Raw genomic sequence first — 14,567 nt, forward strand, 5'->3', positions numbered from 1 at the left:
AAAGGTCTAAACAAGGGCTGGCCAAACCTTCTGACATGTAGGACCAAGGGCCAAAACACAACATGTAGGGCCAAGGGCCAAAACACAACATGTAGGACCAAGGACCAAAACAACACGTAGGACATCTTGTTATTCTCTGGAACCCTTTCTACCAAATGTCACGTCATGAAGTACAGAGGTTGAATATCTCTCTCCCTCTCTTTCTCCTCCTCCCTCCATCTCTCCCTCCTTCCCTCTCTCTCTCCTCCTAGGAGTCTGGAGCTCCTATTCTTACAGATGACGTCAGTCTTCAAGTCTTCATGGACCACCTCAAGAAACTAGCAGTCTCCAGCGCTGCCTGAGTCCAGATCATCAACAAATAATAATATTTTCCATTAGCTGCCTGAGCAAAAACAAGCAAGAAATATATAATTGTCCAATATATATATATACTGTATATTTCCAATATACAACAATATTAATTTCCATTTGCTGCCTAAAGTCCCCGCGACGACCAATCAACCAACTTAACCTACTGTTGCCCCGGTAACCAATTAGCCAATCCTATGCCACCATGTTCTCCAGTAACCCATACCCTCCCCTCAACACCCAACTAGCCAATGGCACAAAGCCCAGACATGTACCATCCAATCGGGAGTAGATTGAGAACAGCAATAACCAATAGCCGAGCGAGTTATGGGACCGTATAGTAAACATTGGCCGAAGGACGTAAAATGATTCCTTTTGAAGTCGGAACCCTGCTGGGAAACATTCATGTCAGCTTAAGGGAAAGACTCTTGGCTCTCTCTCTCTCTCTCTCTTCCTGTGACAGACGCCTCCTCTGGACGGAGGTGAATCCAGCCTTTCCGAATCGCACTCGTCTGCCATTCTCCCCAGTTCCATAATCCTATGATTCAACTCGAGTCTCCTGAACTGAATGATGGAATTATTATAGCAGGGGTGATGCAGGGGTCTGGATCCAGGCTTAATGCGTACCTGAGACCTGCCGGCATTCTGCCTTTTCATCCATTCAAGTCTTGTCTACCGACTGGACTGCTAATCGATCGGCGGTAATGTGGGAACTAGCCTGTCGGTCTGATCTTGCCAGGCTTTTATAATCGGATTCCATTTTAAAACAGCTGATTTCCACCTGGCATTGAAATGACGATACCTTTTTAAAATTAATTAATTAATTAAATGAATGCTGTATTGGATCAAAGTCGGTGGCTGACCAGTTGACCAGGGCATATTGGCCAGAATGAAAGCCAGTACCGGCAACGACCCGGTGTGGATTGAACTCTTCCACTGCTCAAGCAGACTAACGTAGACCTAGCAGACCACCCCCAAGCCTCCCCACCACTCTGACTCGTTTTTCTACTGACGGCAAAGAGCTTTGTACAGAATGGTCGACTATATGTACAGAGAATGACCTGTCTGCAGTAGAAAGGCTTTTCTAACGGCGGTCCGTGTGGCTCCGATTGTGTTTTTAGAGAAAGAAATAGACGAGAGAAATCAAGCATCTCTTTATGTATAATGTACAGGCTGAGACACAGTTCTGTGATGTCACTACCTTTTATTATTATTATTATCATCATGTCAGCTTCATTGTGGTCAGTTTTCGCCCGTCTCCTTCATTCACACGCCACATCACAGCTCCTACAGGTATCCGTGTCTGTTTTGCATCCCTCTTGGCAAGCATTGTGTTTAATTCGTATGGGGATATCAAATGGCGCAAGTAACGACAACCAGCCCTCGTGTTGGAAGGAATAATGCGTCTTCAGGGTCTCGGAAACAAGCCGCCACCCCGGTAGCGTAACCTTTGAACCAGTAACTACAACGTAAGAACCTGCGTAACCGTCATGATTCATGTCCAGAGACGCCGTGACCGTCTATCTCTAACCGCTTTATATCAAGGTTTTTTATGTGATAGGTTTCTATCCAGGTTTCTATAGGATCATAATTCTACAAGAACGGTGTGTCTGCTGGTGTTATGATGATCTCAGCCACAGTCAGTATTAAACCAGATGAAACAAAGTTCAAGTTACCTGCAATGAAAATAATAAGTACAAAATTGTACTTTGTACAGTACTTGAGTAAAAAAAATAATTTTTTTTTATTTTGATGACGTTTATTTGGTTCAAGTGACACAAACCATTTCACCAATTATAAGAATTGATATAATTAATAATGCATTAAATATGAACTCATAATTCTAGCAGCTGAGCTCTGTGATGAAATGCTTAGCGGCTTATCTAGTGGTTCCGTTTCATCCCCTCGTGCGCTTTCTTTCAGAAGTCATTTTCATTGTCTTTCTCTCTCTCCGAGTCGTGAGTTATCGAGACCTTTATGCATGTATGCTGTCTTTTAATTTATGCAGGTTTATCTTTCATATATCAATATGGCACGGTGTGTGTGGGGAAAAAAGGAAACTATATAAAAGAAGGAAGGGTCATCACGTCAGAATACCAGCGTTATATGACGAGGAAATTATAAAAGAAGGAAGGGTCGTTGTGTCAGAATACCAGCGTTTCTATAACAAGGGAACTATAAAAGTAGGAAGCGTCATCACGTCAGAATACCAGCGTTCTATAACAAGGAAACTATAGAAGAAGGAAGGGTCTATGCTCTGCTTGGTGCCAGAGCTGCCAGTTCTGCCTGTATTAAAATTAAAAAAAATACACCAGCTATCTGAGGAAACAACATACCGGTACATCAACCAATATATCAAACGTTAGCTAGTTAACAATGCAACAAATTGCTGATGATTCTGACATCTGAGGTAATAATTTAAATGACTCCTAAACGAGGAGACGGCCGATGACCTTCATGCGGAACTGAACGTTTCCACACAGTTTGCGTTCATGCTGCTACACGGTGACTCGACGACCCGTCCTTCTTTTATAGATTCCTTGTCGAGGAAAACAAAGCGGAGCGACTTTCGCCACAACATTAGGGTCGAGTTCGCTCCGTTCTACAGAATACATGAGAAAAGTAAACGTGACGATGTTACGCAGCTTCCAGAGGCTGTTCTGTCGTCTGGACTCTGCTGCGCAGCACAGACTGTACTATGTGAAAGCTGCCTTGTGTCTGTCTGTCTGTCTGTCTGTCTGTCTGTCTGTGTCTGTCTGTCTGTCTGTCTGTCTGCGTTCTTACTAACTGTGTTATTTTCTGATGTTTCTAATAAAATACTCTCCTGTCAAAAGGAACCACCGGTCTCTTGTGTATTGTGTCATCTAGTCAACAATGCTGCCAAAGTGCCCCTGAGCAAAGGCACCGACCCCCATGTATGTGTACGTACTACCAACCTGCTCCAAGGACGGATACTGAACTGTAATATGAGAGTACATCATATGAGAATACATTTGGCAGAAGGTGTTGCAGTTTGCAGTGTGCAGTGGTTTGTCCACCAAAAAAGCGCCAAAAGATAGAAAAGAAACTAGCAGAGCCAGAACTCCTCTCCTCAAGTAAATAATGTATTTTTTTGAGTTATCAATGAATACATTTTTTTACATGTATTAACTCTAGAATTGCCACAGTTATCTACAATAGCAATGATAAAGAAGTGCCAACCACATATTATTATAATAATTAATCCAGTTTTCTTTTAAGTGTTTTGGTTAATCAGAGTGTTTACCAATCGTATATTATCGTTTTTTTTTGTTCCAAGTGTTATTTTTGATTACATCACTAACAAAATAATAAAAGAAAAAAGACTAATTTAATCAGATTAATCACTTTATTCAAATTGAGGATTTAATTTGAGGATAAAAAAAAATAAAAAGAAAAAAGAATTTATAAAAAAAGAAATTAGAATAATTGGTTTTAATTAAAAATTAAGGTTCGAACGTCCGTTCGAAAAACCCTGACGAAGTTTGAATCACTTTATTCAAATTGAGAATTTATTTTGAGGATAAAAATAAAAGAATTATAATTTTTATTTTTTTTTTATTTTTCTTTAATTAAAAACGAAAGTTCGAACGTCCGTTTGAACCTTCGTTTTTAATTAAAAAAGTACAATTTAAAAAACAAATTTTAAATTCTTTATTTTTTATATAAAAAAATAAAGAATTTAAAATTAGTTTTTTAAATTGTACTTTTTTAATTAAAAACGAAGGTTCGAACGTCCTTCGAAGAACCCTGATGAAGTTTGAATCCCAAAAACAGGTTTCGGGGACAGCCTTACCAAACATTATTTATATTATTCAAATGGGATGCAAACATGTTCAATTGTGATGTCACAGTATGATGTCATAATAGAGCATTCTAGAACATTTGTGATGCCATAATAGCACATTCTAGAACATTTGTGATGTCACAGGATGATGTCATAATCAAACACTCTAGAACATTTGTGATGTCACAGTATGATGTCATAATCAAACATTCTAGAACATTTGTGATGTCACAGTATGATGTCATAATAGAACATTCTAGAACATTTGTGATGTCACAGTATGATGTCATAATCAAACATTGTAGAACATTTGTGTTCTATATCTATTCAACAATTCTCTCAGAAGATCTCATTGTGCATCTTGAAACAGTACTGAACAGTACTGAACAGATAGACTAAACAACATAGATTGAAGCCTGCATATCTCAACCAAGGTGCCTTGCCGACCATTTTGCTGTGGAAAGGTGAGTGTCCACAACGGCTAGCTAGCTGTTCTACTTGAATACGTAAGGGATAATGTATCATTGTCGCAAAATAATTGACCGACACAGAGTTTAAAATACCGAGGCGCCGCGCCGAGGTGTTTTAAACGTAGTGAAGGTCAATTATTTTGCGACAATGACCGAGTAGGCTATACATTATCCCGCTTATTACATGGCTAACTTACTAACAATATACCTAATTCATTTGACAAATCGCAGTTGTTCTGTGGCTCTGTCAGCCCAAATAAAGTGATTATTATTATCGCGGGCAGCCTCTGGCTCCGCTGTCAGTGCAGCGCTATACATTATCCCGCTTATTACATGGCTAACTTACTAACAATATACCTAATTCATTTGACAAATCGCAGTTGTTCTGTGGCTCTGTCAGCCCAAATAAAGTGATTATTATTATCGCGGGCAGCCTCTGTGTTCTGGCTCCGCTCGTCGCTCCGCCCCCTGTCATCGCCGGCACGGCAGTGTCTAATTGCACTGAAACAGTGTGTCAGTGGGCTTGATTGCGAACAGCTGCGCTCTGCGGTCATTATTGAAAAATCTGCGGTCATTATCAATAATGGGGGGCTGTTGACCAATCACAAGCAAGCATTTCGGCGAATGTGAAAACGCCATGTAATAATGAATGTTAATATTGAATCGGATAATATTGAATACTGAATGTTAATTCAGGTTGACAGTTGACATCATTTGACAGTTGACAGGGGGCTGGGAAAGTTGATTTAATAAAAGAAATAAAAGATTAATCACTTTATTCAAATTGAGGATTTAGTTTGAGGATATATATTTAAAAAAAAATTATAAAAAAAATTGAATAATTTTTAAAAATTGAATTTCTTTATTAAAAACAAATGTTCGAACGTCTGTTCGAAAAACCCTGACGAAGTTCGAATCACTTTATTCAAATTGAGGATTTAGTTTGAGAATATATATATAAAAAGAAAATGTATAAAATTATTTTATTTTTATTTTTTAATCAAAAACTAAGGTTCGAACGTCCGTTCGAAGAACCCTGATGAAGTTTGAATCCCAAAAACAGGCTTCGGGGACAGCCTTACCATACATATTATTTATATTATTCAGATTATTCAAACTCAAACATGTTCCGTTGTGATGTCACAGTATGATGTCATAATAGAACGTTCTAGAACATTAAATGTTCTTCTTCTTCTTATTGGTGTTTTACGCCGGACGGCCACCATGATTGGGACATTTACCGTGACAGTAATGTCTGTAACTTGAATATAATACTGTAGATACAATTTAAAAATCACCACATGGAAAAGGAAACAAGCGTGCACCTGCCTTTTTGAGCCTCATAAAAAAGTGCCCTTTAAAAAAATATATATATAATATATATATTATAAAAAATATAATTTTTACTTTTACCGTTATGCATATAGACGGCCCTTTCAACTGAAAAATGTCAGGATAGAATCAAAATATTAGGTAAAGAGAGAGAGATGCCCCATATTCCATTGCAGTTTGCACAGCCTCCTCAGAGTGCCTCTCCACGGACCTATATATTTTATGCATAGCGTGGGTGGTGATGATGATGATGATGATAGAAACCGCTGTGGTGCATACAGTTGAATGCTGGTATTACACTCATTGAGGGACACGAAGAAGTCAAGTCCGATGGGATTTGAGAATCTCAAATACAAATCGGGATTGGAATAAAAAAGGCATTTATATTAAACAATACAGAATATACAGCACTTCTTGGGGTCTGTAGGGTAAGCACTTATTCCCTCCCCCCTGAACATTTATGGAGATGTATGGGCCTTTTAAGTCAGTGATAAAAGTGTCTTTAAAGGATAAGTGAGCTCCTGCACTGATTATTATAGTTCAATATTTGGACACGCGCGCTCGCTTAAAAGACACACAGGTATAGTGCCCTTTTCAGCCTTTGAGCACCTGCCCCTCTAAAGTCCTGTGCACGTCCCTGTGTGTGTGTGTGTGTGTGTGTGTGTGTGTGTGTGTGTGTGTGTGTGTGTGTATAAATGAATGAACCTAAATTAGTTTGACTGATGGATACACAAAATGGGTTTATTTATGTTGATTTAATTTGGTTGTCTTGAATGTCCATTTTTGCAAAGTGGGTATATTCTGTTTGGTTTTACGCAATAAGTCTATCTGTGTGTTGTGTGTGTAGGGGCAGGTATATATACGAATTTTTCTTCTTCCTGTTCCTTTCGGCCATGGGATTTGGTGAATTATATGAATATGTACTGTTGGACTGTGGTAATTCCATGTACGAATAAATAAATGATGATGAAATTCATATGAATCTATTTTTTGCTAATTATCTTCTCTCACACTTTTGATCTCTCGCCCCCCCCATTCCATCCGTTCCTATCTATCTATCTATCTATCTATCTATCTATCTATCTATCTATCTATCTATCTATCTATCTATCTATCTATCTATCTATCTATCTATCTATCTATCTATCTCTCTCTCTCTCTCTCTCTCTCTCTCTCTCTCTCTCTCTCTCTCTCTCTCTCTCTCTCTCTCTCTCTCTCTCTCTCTCTCTCTCTCTCTCTCTCTCTCTCTCTCTCTCTCTCTCTATCTCTCTCTCTAGTCTGCAGTTCTCTGAGTGAGACCCTCCCCTGCCCCCTCATGTTGACCTTCCCAGAGTACATTGCTCAGAATGAGGAGCGGGACGGCGTGCGCTTCAGCTGGAACGTGTGGCCGTCCAGCCGCCTGGAGGCCACCCGCATGGTGGTGCCCGTGGCCGCGCTCTTCACCCCGCTGAAGGAGAGGCCCGACCTGCCGCCCATCCAGTACGAGCCGGTTCTGTGCAGCAGGGCCACCTGCCGCGCCGTCCTAAACCCATTATGGTGAGTCGGGATGAGCACTTTGGGGGGAGATCTAATTGTGGTTATTTATTTTTATTCTATTTTTTTTTGGGCTTTCTGTATTTTTCACCCATCCCAATTTTAGTCTTTATGCCAATTCCCTTCCTGGTCATTGCACGCATTGCCCCACTGTCGGCCTGGGGAGAGTGTAGAACTACCACATGCCTCCTCCGATACATGTGGAGTCAGCCAGCCGCTTATTTTCACCCGACAGCGAGGAGTCTCACTGAGGTTCACGCTATTTCCCCCAGATCCCCTCCCTGCGGAACAGGCTGAACATGTTTGGTCATCAAAGAGAAGCAGGCTATTCTAGGTCTATATACTAACCATACTGTCTTTTACTATCATGCACTTTGCTACCAAGTAATCTTCTTTGCCTAAATGACTACCTACTATGCTAATCTGTCTTTACTACTATGCATTCAAGACTGTAGCACCCAACACTGTTTTTTTTTTTTTTTTTTTCAGTTTGAACCCAGTAAAATGTACTGGATTCATTTATTGAAACCAAGTACTGTATGAAATATGGTAGTAAACAGTACAATTACAGGTGGTCAAAAAAAGTTAAATAAAGTAAAATAGTGCAATCACAATGCTGGTATAATAATAATAACTTCGTTTTATACAATTCTGAGGTAGGCTTACTCTCTTGGTAAACATTAACACCATACCATTATTATTATTATTATTATTATAATTTTTTTTATTATTGCAAAACAAAAATTATTAAAAGTCAGTACTCAACACACAATGCATAATGAAACTAACAATCAAGGTGGCTAAAATGACATGCAAGTACAGAAACAGAAAACAAAAAAAAGTCTTTAATAATATTTTACCGTGTACAGTGTATATCCAACGAAATTACCAATTATACCAATGCCTTATACAGGATATACCCCTAATACCTTCCGGCACATTTTTTCCGGTTGAAACCAGCGTGATGCGATCAGTTTTTTAGCTACTGTGATACCCGATAAAACCAATCTCTTTAGCTGTGGATTTACTGCAAACTCAAAAACATCATTCAATAGTAATACAGAGGGGTGTACTGGTATATTCCAAGATACGAGTTTTGATAATTGATGGGTCACATCTTTCCAGAATGCCTTAACTGGTGGGCAGTCCCAATACATGTGCATAAATGTCCCTTCGTCTCCATTTGTACATTGGGAGCATTTTTAGTCTTGTTTAAGACCCATTCTGTTCAGTCTTATAGGAGTCAAGTATGTCCTGTGAATATAGTTAAGATTGATTTGTTGATGGTCCGGGTTCCTTGATGTAAGACGGACATTTGCCCATGCTTCTTGCCAATCAAAGTCACTTTCCAGGTCTGGTATATCCCTCCTCCAGACAGAGTCTAGTTGGAGGGTTTCATACGAGGACGTTAGTAATTGATAATAAAAACCTGATACAAAACCTCTCGATGTCTCTCTTTCATAGAAGAATTTGTGGTATCTGTGGTGTTCAACTGGTATGTCTAATGGAACACCGTGAGACTTCACCCAACACTGTTTGACGACCAATCTTATCTTACTTACCAGAGTTGTACCCTTCCTGCTGACTTGTTGTACATAATTTGTACAGTAAGTCGCTTTGGATAAAAGCGTCCGCTAAATGACTAAATGTAAACGTTTGGGAGGATTTTCCCAATACAAAAGTCCAACGCCAAGTGACTTGATTTTCTGTATTTCTGCCACATAGAAGCATATTGGAGCTCTCTAATGAAGAGGAATCACGATGCTGAGTTTAGGACTCTGAATCGGTTCTTGGTGCATCCGGCAACACCTGTAAAACAGGCTGCTGCTGCTGCTTTGGGAGATATTTAGATGTCGGGGTGAAACGTTACCGTTTACTTCTCAGGCACTCTATTGATTCCAGTGGTAACTTGCGTTTCGAACACCACAGGAACATTAACCGTTGTAGCCTACGGTCGGTGTTTCACTGATGGAAGAGGACGGGTTCCCACTAAGCTGTGACTGGGCAGCAGACAGCACGTCGGTCTTTAAACGGATCCTTGTCCAGGAGGTCAAGCAGGCATGTAATCCTGGTCGGCTGGTAATCCTGTGCGCCAGACGTACAAGCTAGCAGGGCACACCTCTGGAAGCTTCATCCCGTTACACTGTATTTTCCTGTCAACAGTTTTCCACAGTGGAGTGAAAAATTAGGATATGGGAAAAAGAAATGTTGTCCACTTTCTAACTTGGTTCATTACATTTACATTTACATTTAGTCATTTAGCTGACGCTTTTATCCAAAGCGACTTACAAGTTCTGTACGACAAGTCATCAGGAAGGGTACAACTCTATCAGCTGAGTAACAACGTTCATCAAAGTGTTGCGTGTTACAGTGTAGGTTAGTTTATTAGAAGTGCATGACAGTAAGGTTAGTTAGGGTTAGATTTTTTTATTTTATTTTTTATTTTTTTTATTATTTCAGATAATGGTTGAAGAAGTGCGTCTTTAGTCGACGGCGAAAGATTGGACGGGTTTCGGCTCTCCTAACTGGGGTGGGTAGTTCATTCCACCATTGTGGGGGAAGGACTGAGAATAGGCGACTTCTCTTAGATGACCCTCCCGGAGCTTGGATAGGAGTAGGTCTGAGGCGGCCAGAAGATGCAGAGCGTAGGGGTCTTGAGGGTGTGTAGTTAGAGACCATTGACCGGAGGTAGGCAGGAGCGGTTCCCTTTGCTGCGCGGTATGCTAGGTCGAGGGCCTTGAAGCGGATACGTGCAGCAATGGGGAGCCAGTGCAGGTCCCTAAGAAGTGGGGTGACATGGGCCGACTTCGGTAGGTTTGAGATCAGGCGGGCCGCTGCATTCTGAATGAGTTGAAGAGGCTTGGTGGCAATGGCCGGGAGGCCAGCGAGCAGTGCGTTGCAGTAGTCGAGGCGGGAGATGACTGTTGATTGGACGAGGAGTTGGGTGGCTTCTTTGGTCAGGAAGGGGCGGATCCTTCTGACGTTGCTCAGGAGGAATCTGCAGGTTCTGGTTGTCGCTGCGATGTGAGCAGAGAAGTTCAACTGGTCGTCGAGGACAACACCAAGGTTCTTGGCGGTCGGGGACTGTGATGGAAAGGTCGGTCAGGGGGGAGGATTTGGCCGGCAGGTGGAGCAATTCTGTTTTGCTTAGGTTCAGTTTGAGGTGGTTGGTCGTCATCCAGGCGGAGATGTCGGACAGACAGGCTGAGATCCGCTCAGAGACGTGGATATCTGAGGGAGGGAAGGAGAGGAAGAGTTGAGTATCATCGGCATAACAATGATACGAGGAGCCATGAGACGTGATAATGTTACCCAGTGATTTAGTGTAGAGGGAGAAGAGAAGGGGTCCTAGGACCGAGCCCTGGGGGACACCCGTCCGCAGGGGGCGGGTGGCCGACAGGGTCCCTCTCCATGACACTTGGTAGGAGCGGTCATTGAGGTATGATGTCAGCCATGTCAGCGCAGAGCCAGCCACTCCCATTCCTGCGAGGGCCGCAAGGAGGATCTGATGGTTGACTGTGTCGAAGGTTGCAGATAGATCTAGGAGAATCAGGACAGAGCAGAGGTCTTTCGCTTTTGCTAAGTGAAGTGCCTCTGTGACCGCAATGAGGGCCGTGTCTGTGGAGTGGCCAGTCCGGAAGCCAGACTGGTTAGGGTCTAGGAGGTCATTCTGTAAGAGATAAGCAGTAAGTTGGTCCCCACCTCCCTAAAACAAGCCAGAGTCACGCCCCTCATAAAAAAACCAACCCTGAACCCCACCGTCATAGGCAACTATCGTCCTGTCTCTCTTCTCTCACAGTAAATTTCGCAGAGTAGATTTTACTCAAACTGAGTACATTTTACTCAGAGTACAATTTTACTCAGTTTGAGTAAAATGTACTCAGTTTGAGTAAAATGTACTCAGTTTGAGTAAAATGTACTCTGCGAAATTTACTGTGAGAGAAGAGAGACAGGACGATAGTTGCCTATGACGGTGGGGTTCAGGGTTGGTTTTTTTATGAGGGGCGTGACTCTGGCTTGTTTTAGGGAGGTGGGGACCACCCCAGAGTTGAGTGAGGAATTGATGGTTGCAGTTAGGAATGGGAGGATGTCTGGTGCTATGGTCTGGAGGAGCGGGGAGGGTAGCTGGTCCAGCTGGCATGTAGTCGGACGGTTCAACATTACCAGTGTCAGGGTCTCAGCTTCTGTAATGGGAGAGAAAGATGACAGAGTGAAGGATGAGGTTCTCGATTCAGTATTTGGAATGGGTGGGGGTTGGGAGAAGGAGCTGCGGATGTTCTCCACTTTTTCCTCAAAGAAGATTGCGAAGTCTTCGGCAGAGAAAGATGAGGGAGGAGGGGGTGGGGGGGGGGAGTGAGGAGGGAGGACATGGTAGCATGCAGTTTGCGAAGATTCTTGGCAGAGGCCTCGATCCTATGGTGAAAGAAAGAAGCTTTGGCATTAGTAATGGTTTTGGAGAATGTTAACAAGAGGTTGTGATATGTGTCGATGTCAGCAGTGAGGCGTGACTTTCTATACTTCCTCTCAGCCGCTCTCAGGACCTGTCTTTGTTCTCTCACTGCATCCATCAGCCATGGACTGGGTGGGGAACGGCGGGCAGGTTTCTCAACGAGGGGACAGAGCTTGTCAAAGGAGGTTGCAAGGGCTGAGAGGAGGTTGGAGGTTGCCATCTCTGTGGGGAGAGCAGAGAAGGTGTCACTCAAAGGTAGAGCGGATAGTATGTCAGAGGAGAGGGTGGAGGGAGATAGGGAGGGCAGGTTGCGTCTGAGTGAGAGGGTTTGAGTTGGGGTGAAGACCTTTCGGTTAAGCATGAGAGTTAGTGAGAAGGATATGAAGGAATGGTCAGATACATGTAGGGGAGTTACCGTGGTGTTAATGATGCTGGAGTTATGGGAAAATATGAGATCCAAGGAGTTGCCTGCTTTGTGGGTGGGAGGCATGGCAGTGGGAGTCAGGTCAAACGATTGTAGGAGGGAGACCCCTGGGACAGACTGAGATGAGTCAGGCAGGTTGAAGTCGCCCAATAGAAGGAGAGGGGTACCATCTTCCGGTAAGGAGCTTAGAAGCATGTCCAGCTCATCTGTGAAGTGATCGAGATGACCTGGAGGGCGATAGAGTGTAACAATGGTGAGATTGAAAGGATTAGAGACAGATACTGCATGATATTCGAGAGAGGAGAGTGACAGTTCTGGGAGTGGTGTTAAGTTTGTAGCCCATGAAGGAGATGTCATGAGGCCAGTGCCTCCACCCCGTCTGGAAGGTCGAGGTGTGTGAGTGAAGTTATAGTTTGTAGATAATGCTGCAGGTGTTGATGAGTTATTGGGGGTTATCCAGGTCTCAGTTAGAGCCAGGAGTTGCACATTTTGACTATGGGCGTAGGCAGTAATGAAGTCAGCTTCCTTGACTGCTGATTGACAATTCCATAAGCCTCCCCGTACTGTGACAGGTGTATTAGTGGCTGTAGGAGGGTAGGAGAGATTAGTGGATGGGTTGAATCTGTTCTGGAGGAGCAGATTGTGGATATAGGTATGAGACACATTGTGGTGTCAAGAGTGGCAGGGAGAAGGTTGAAGGGAGTAATGAGGTGGTAGAGAAATAGCAGAGTGGGAGGGAAAGGGAAATGTTTTCAGAGTGGAGTGAAAGATAGGATTATGGTGTACTTAGCACTAGGTGGATCGGTGGATGCAAATTAGATAATTTTTTCACAAGCCAAGGTATGGCAAGTGCCATAAGTACCTTGCCATACCAAAGCGATGCCCCTGGTCTCCCCTCACAGGCAGATACACGACTGAATTCTGAGGCAGTTTGCTGATGTTGGTGAATAATCTTCTGTGTCTCAAAGCCAAATAAATACTTTAAAGGCTCTATCTGTGATTTTTGTTTTTCTTTCGACCATAATACATGTGGGGTATATTCATATACATCTTTGTTACTCATCTGTTGATGGAAAATAATATTTGTCTTAAATCAAATGAATAAAGCTTCTTGTTTACATTTGGATTAGGCCTTTAATTCTAATTGTATTATACATTTTTTCCTCCTGTCTCACAGTCAAGTCGACTACAGAGCCAAGCTGTGGGCCTGTAACTTCTGCTACCAGATAAACCAGGTACTGTAGGCACTGGGGACTGAAGCAGATGATGCAATAACAGACAGACACATAGACCCAAGATCACATAGACACACACACATAGACCCAAACACACACACACACACACACACACACACACACACACACATACATACACACACACACACACACACACACACACACACACACACACACACACACACACACACTCAACAAGTGTAAAGCTGCATACATACGATTAGATTAGATTTAAATGTATTGTCATCATACAGTACAACCAAAAGAAGTTTGGCCTCCAACCAGAGTGCACATTTAACAGTAAAGTGCAATAGTAATGTACAGATGATTTAAACTGGGTATAAAATATATAAATGAGTACTACTGGGTGTAGTGCTAATCAGATGTATGCAGAGTTGTAATATATATGTACATTGTACAGTGATACAGGTGTAAAGACAGTATGGTAGTAGTCATACTGGCCAGCAGCATAACTATTAAGAATAGGATATGTACAGATATAGATCTAGTATCTACAGATATGTAAAAGGATTATGTGCAGGTAAGTACAGACAGGTGTGGCTATATATATATATATATATATATATATATATATATATATATATATATATATATATATATATATGGTATTATATATACAGCATTATTGTACATGCTATCATACAGAGCTGTGGGTTATATGCAGGTATATATAGAAGTATATAGAGGGGTTATATGCAGGTATATTCAGACAAATGGATATATATATATATATATACTGTATATGTATGTGGTAAATATAAATGTAAATATGTGGTATATACAGCCCTGTTGTAGGCCTACATGGCTATCGTACAGAGTTTATAGACTATAGTATGAGGTAGGTAGTTAAAATTATTCTGATTACTATGATTACAGTGTAGGGCAGTTGTAGACAGTGAAAGCAGTAGGTAGGTATACATTTAATATGCAACAGAGTTCAGAGTCGTAC

The 14,567-nt window shown here is 41.9% G+C and overlaps 2 protein-coding genes across 2 annotated transcripts in view; both read left to right on the top strand.

The window, feature by feature from the left end:
• The window catches only part of LOC311222861 (protein transport protein Sec23A), a 72,715-nt gene extending 69,540 nt beyond the window's left edge, over positions 1 to 3,175 (top strand). Inside the window, exon 20 of the mRNA XM_084307500.1 lies at positions 252 to 3,175. Coding sequence (XP_084163626.1) covers positions 252 to 341 — 90 coding nt within the window. The 3' untranslated portion in view covers positions 342 to 3,175. The remainder of the gene's footprint in view (positions 1 to 251) is intronic.
• Positions 3,176 to 7,244: 4,069 nt separating this feature from the next.
• LOC311246453 (protein transport protein Sec23A-like) overlaps positions 7,245 to 14,567 on the top strand; it is a 61,579-nt gene continuing 54,256 nt past the window's right edge. The window contains exons 1-2 of the mRNA XM_084336607.1: positions 7,245 to 7,491; positions 13,540 to 13,597. Coding sequence (XP_084192733.1) covers positions 7,271 to 7,491; positions 13,540 to 13,597 — 279 coding nt within the window. The 5' untranslated portion in view covers positions 7,245 to 7,270. The remainder of the gene's footprint in view (positions 7,492 to 13,539; positions 13,598 to 14,567) is intronic.

The sequence above is a fragment of the Notolepis coatsorum genome (genome assembly GCF_963971535.1).
Source record: "Notolepis coatsorum genome assembly, chromosome: 2".
Classification (NCBI taxonomy): domain Eukaryota; kingdom Metazoa; phylum Chordata; class Actinopteri; order Aulopiformes; family Paralepididae; genus Notolepis; species Notolepis coatsorum.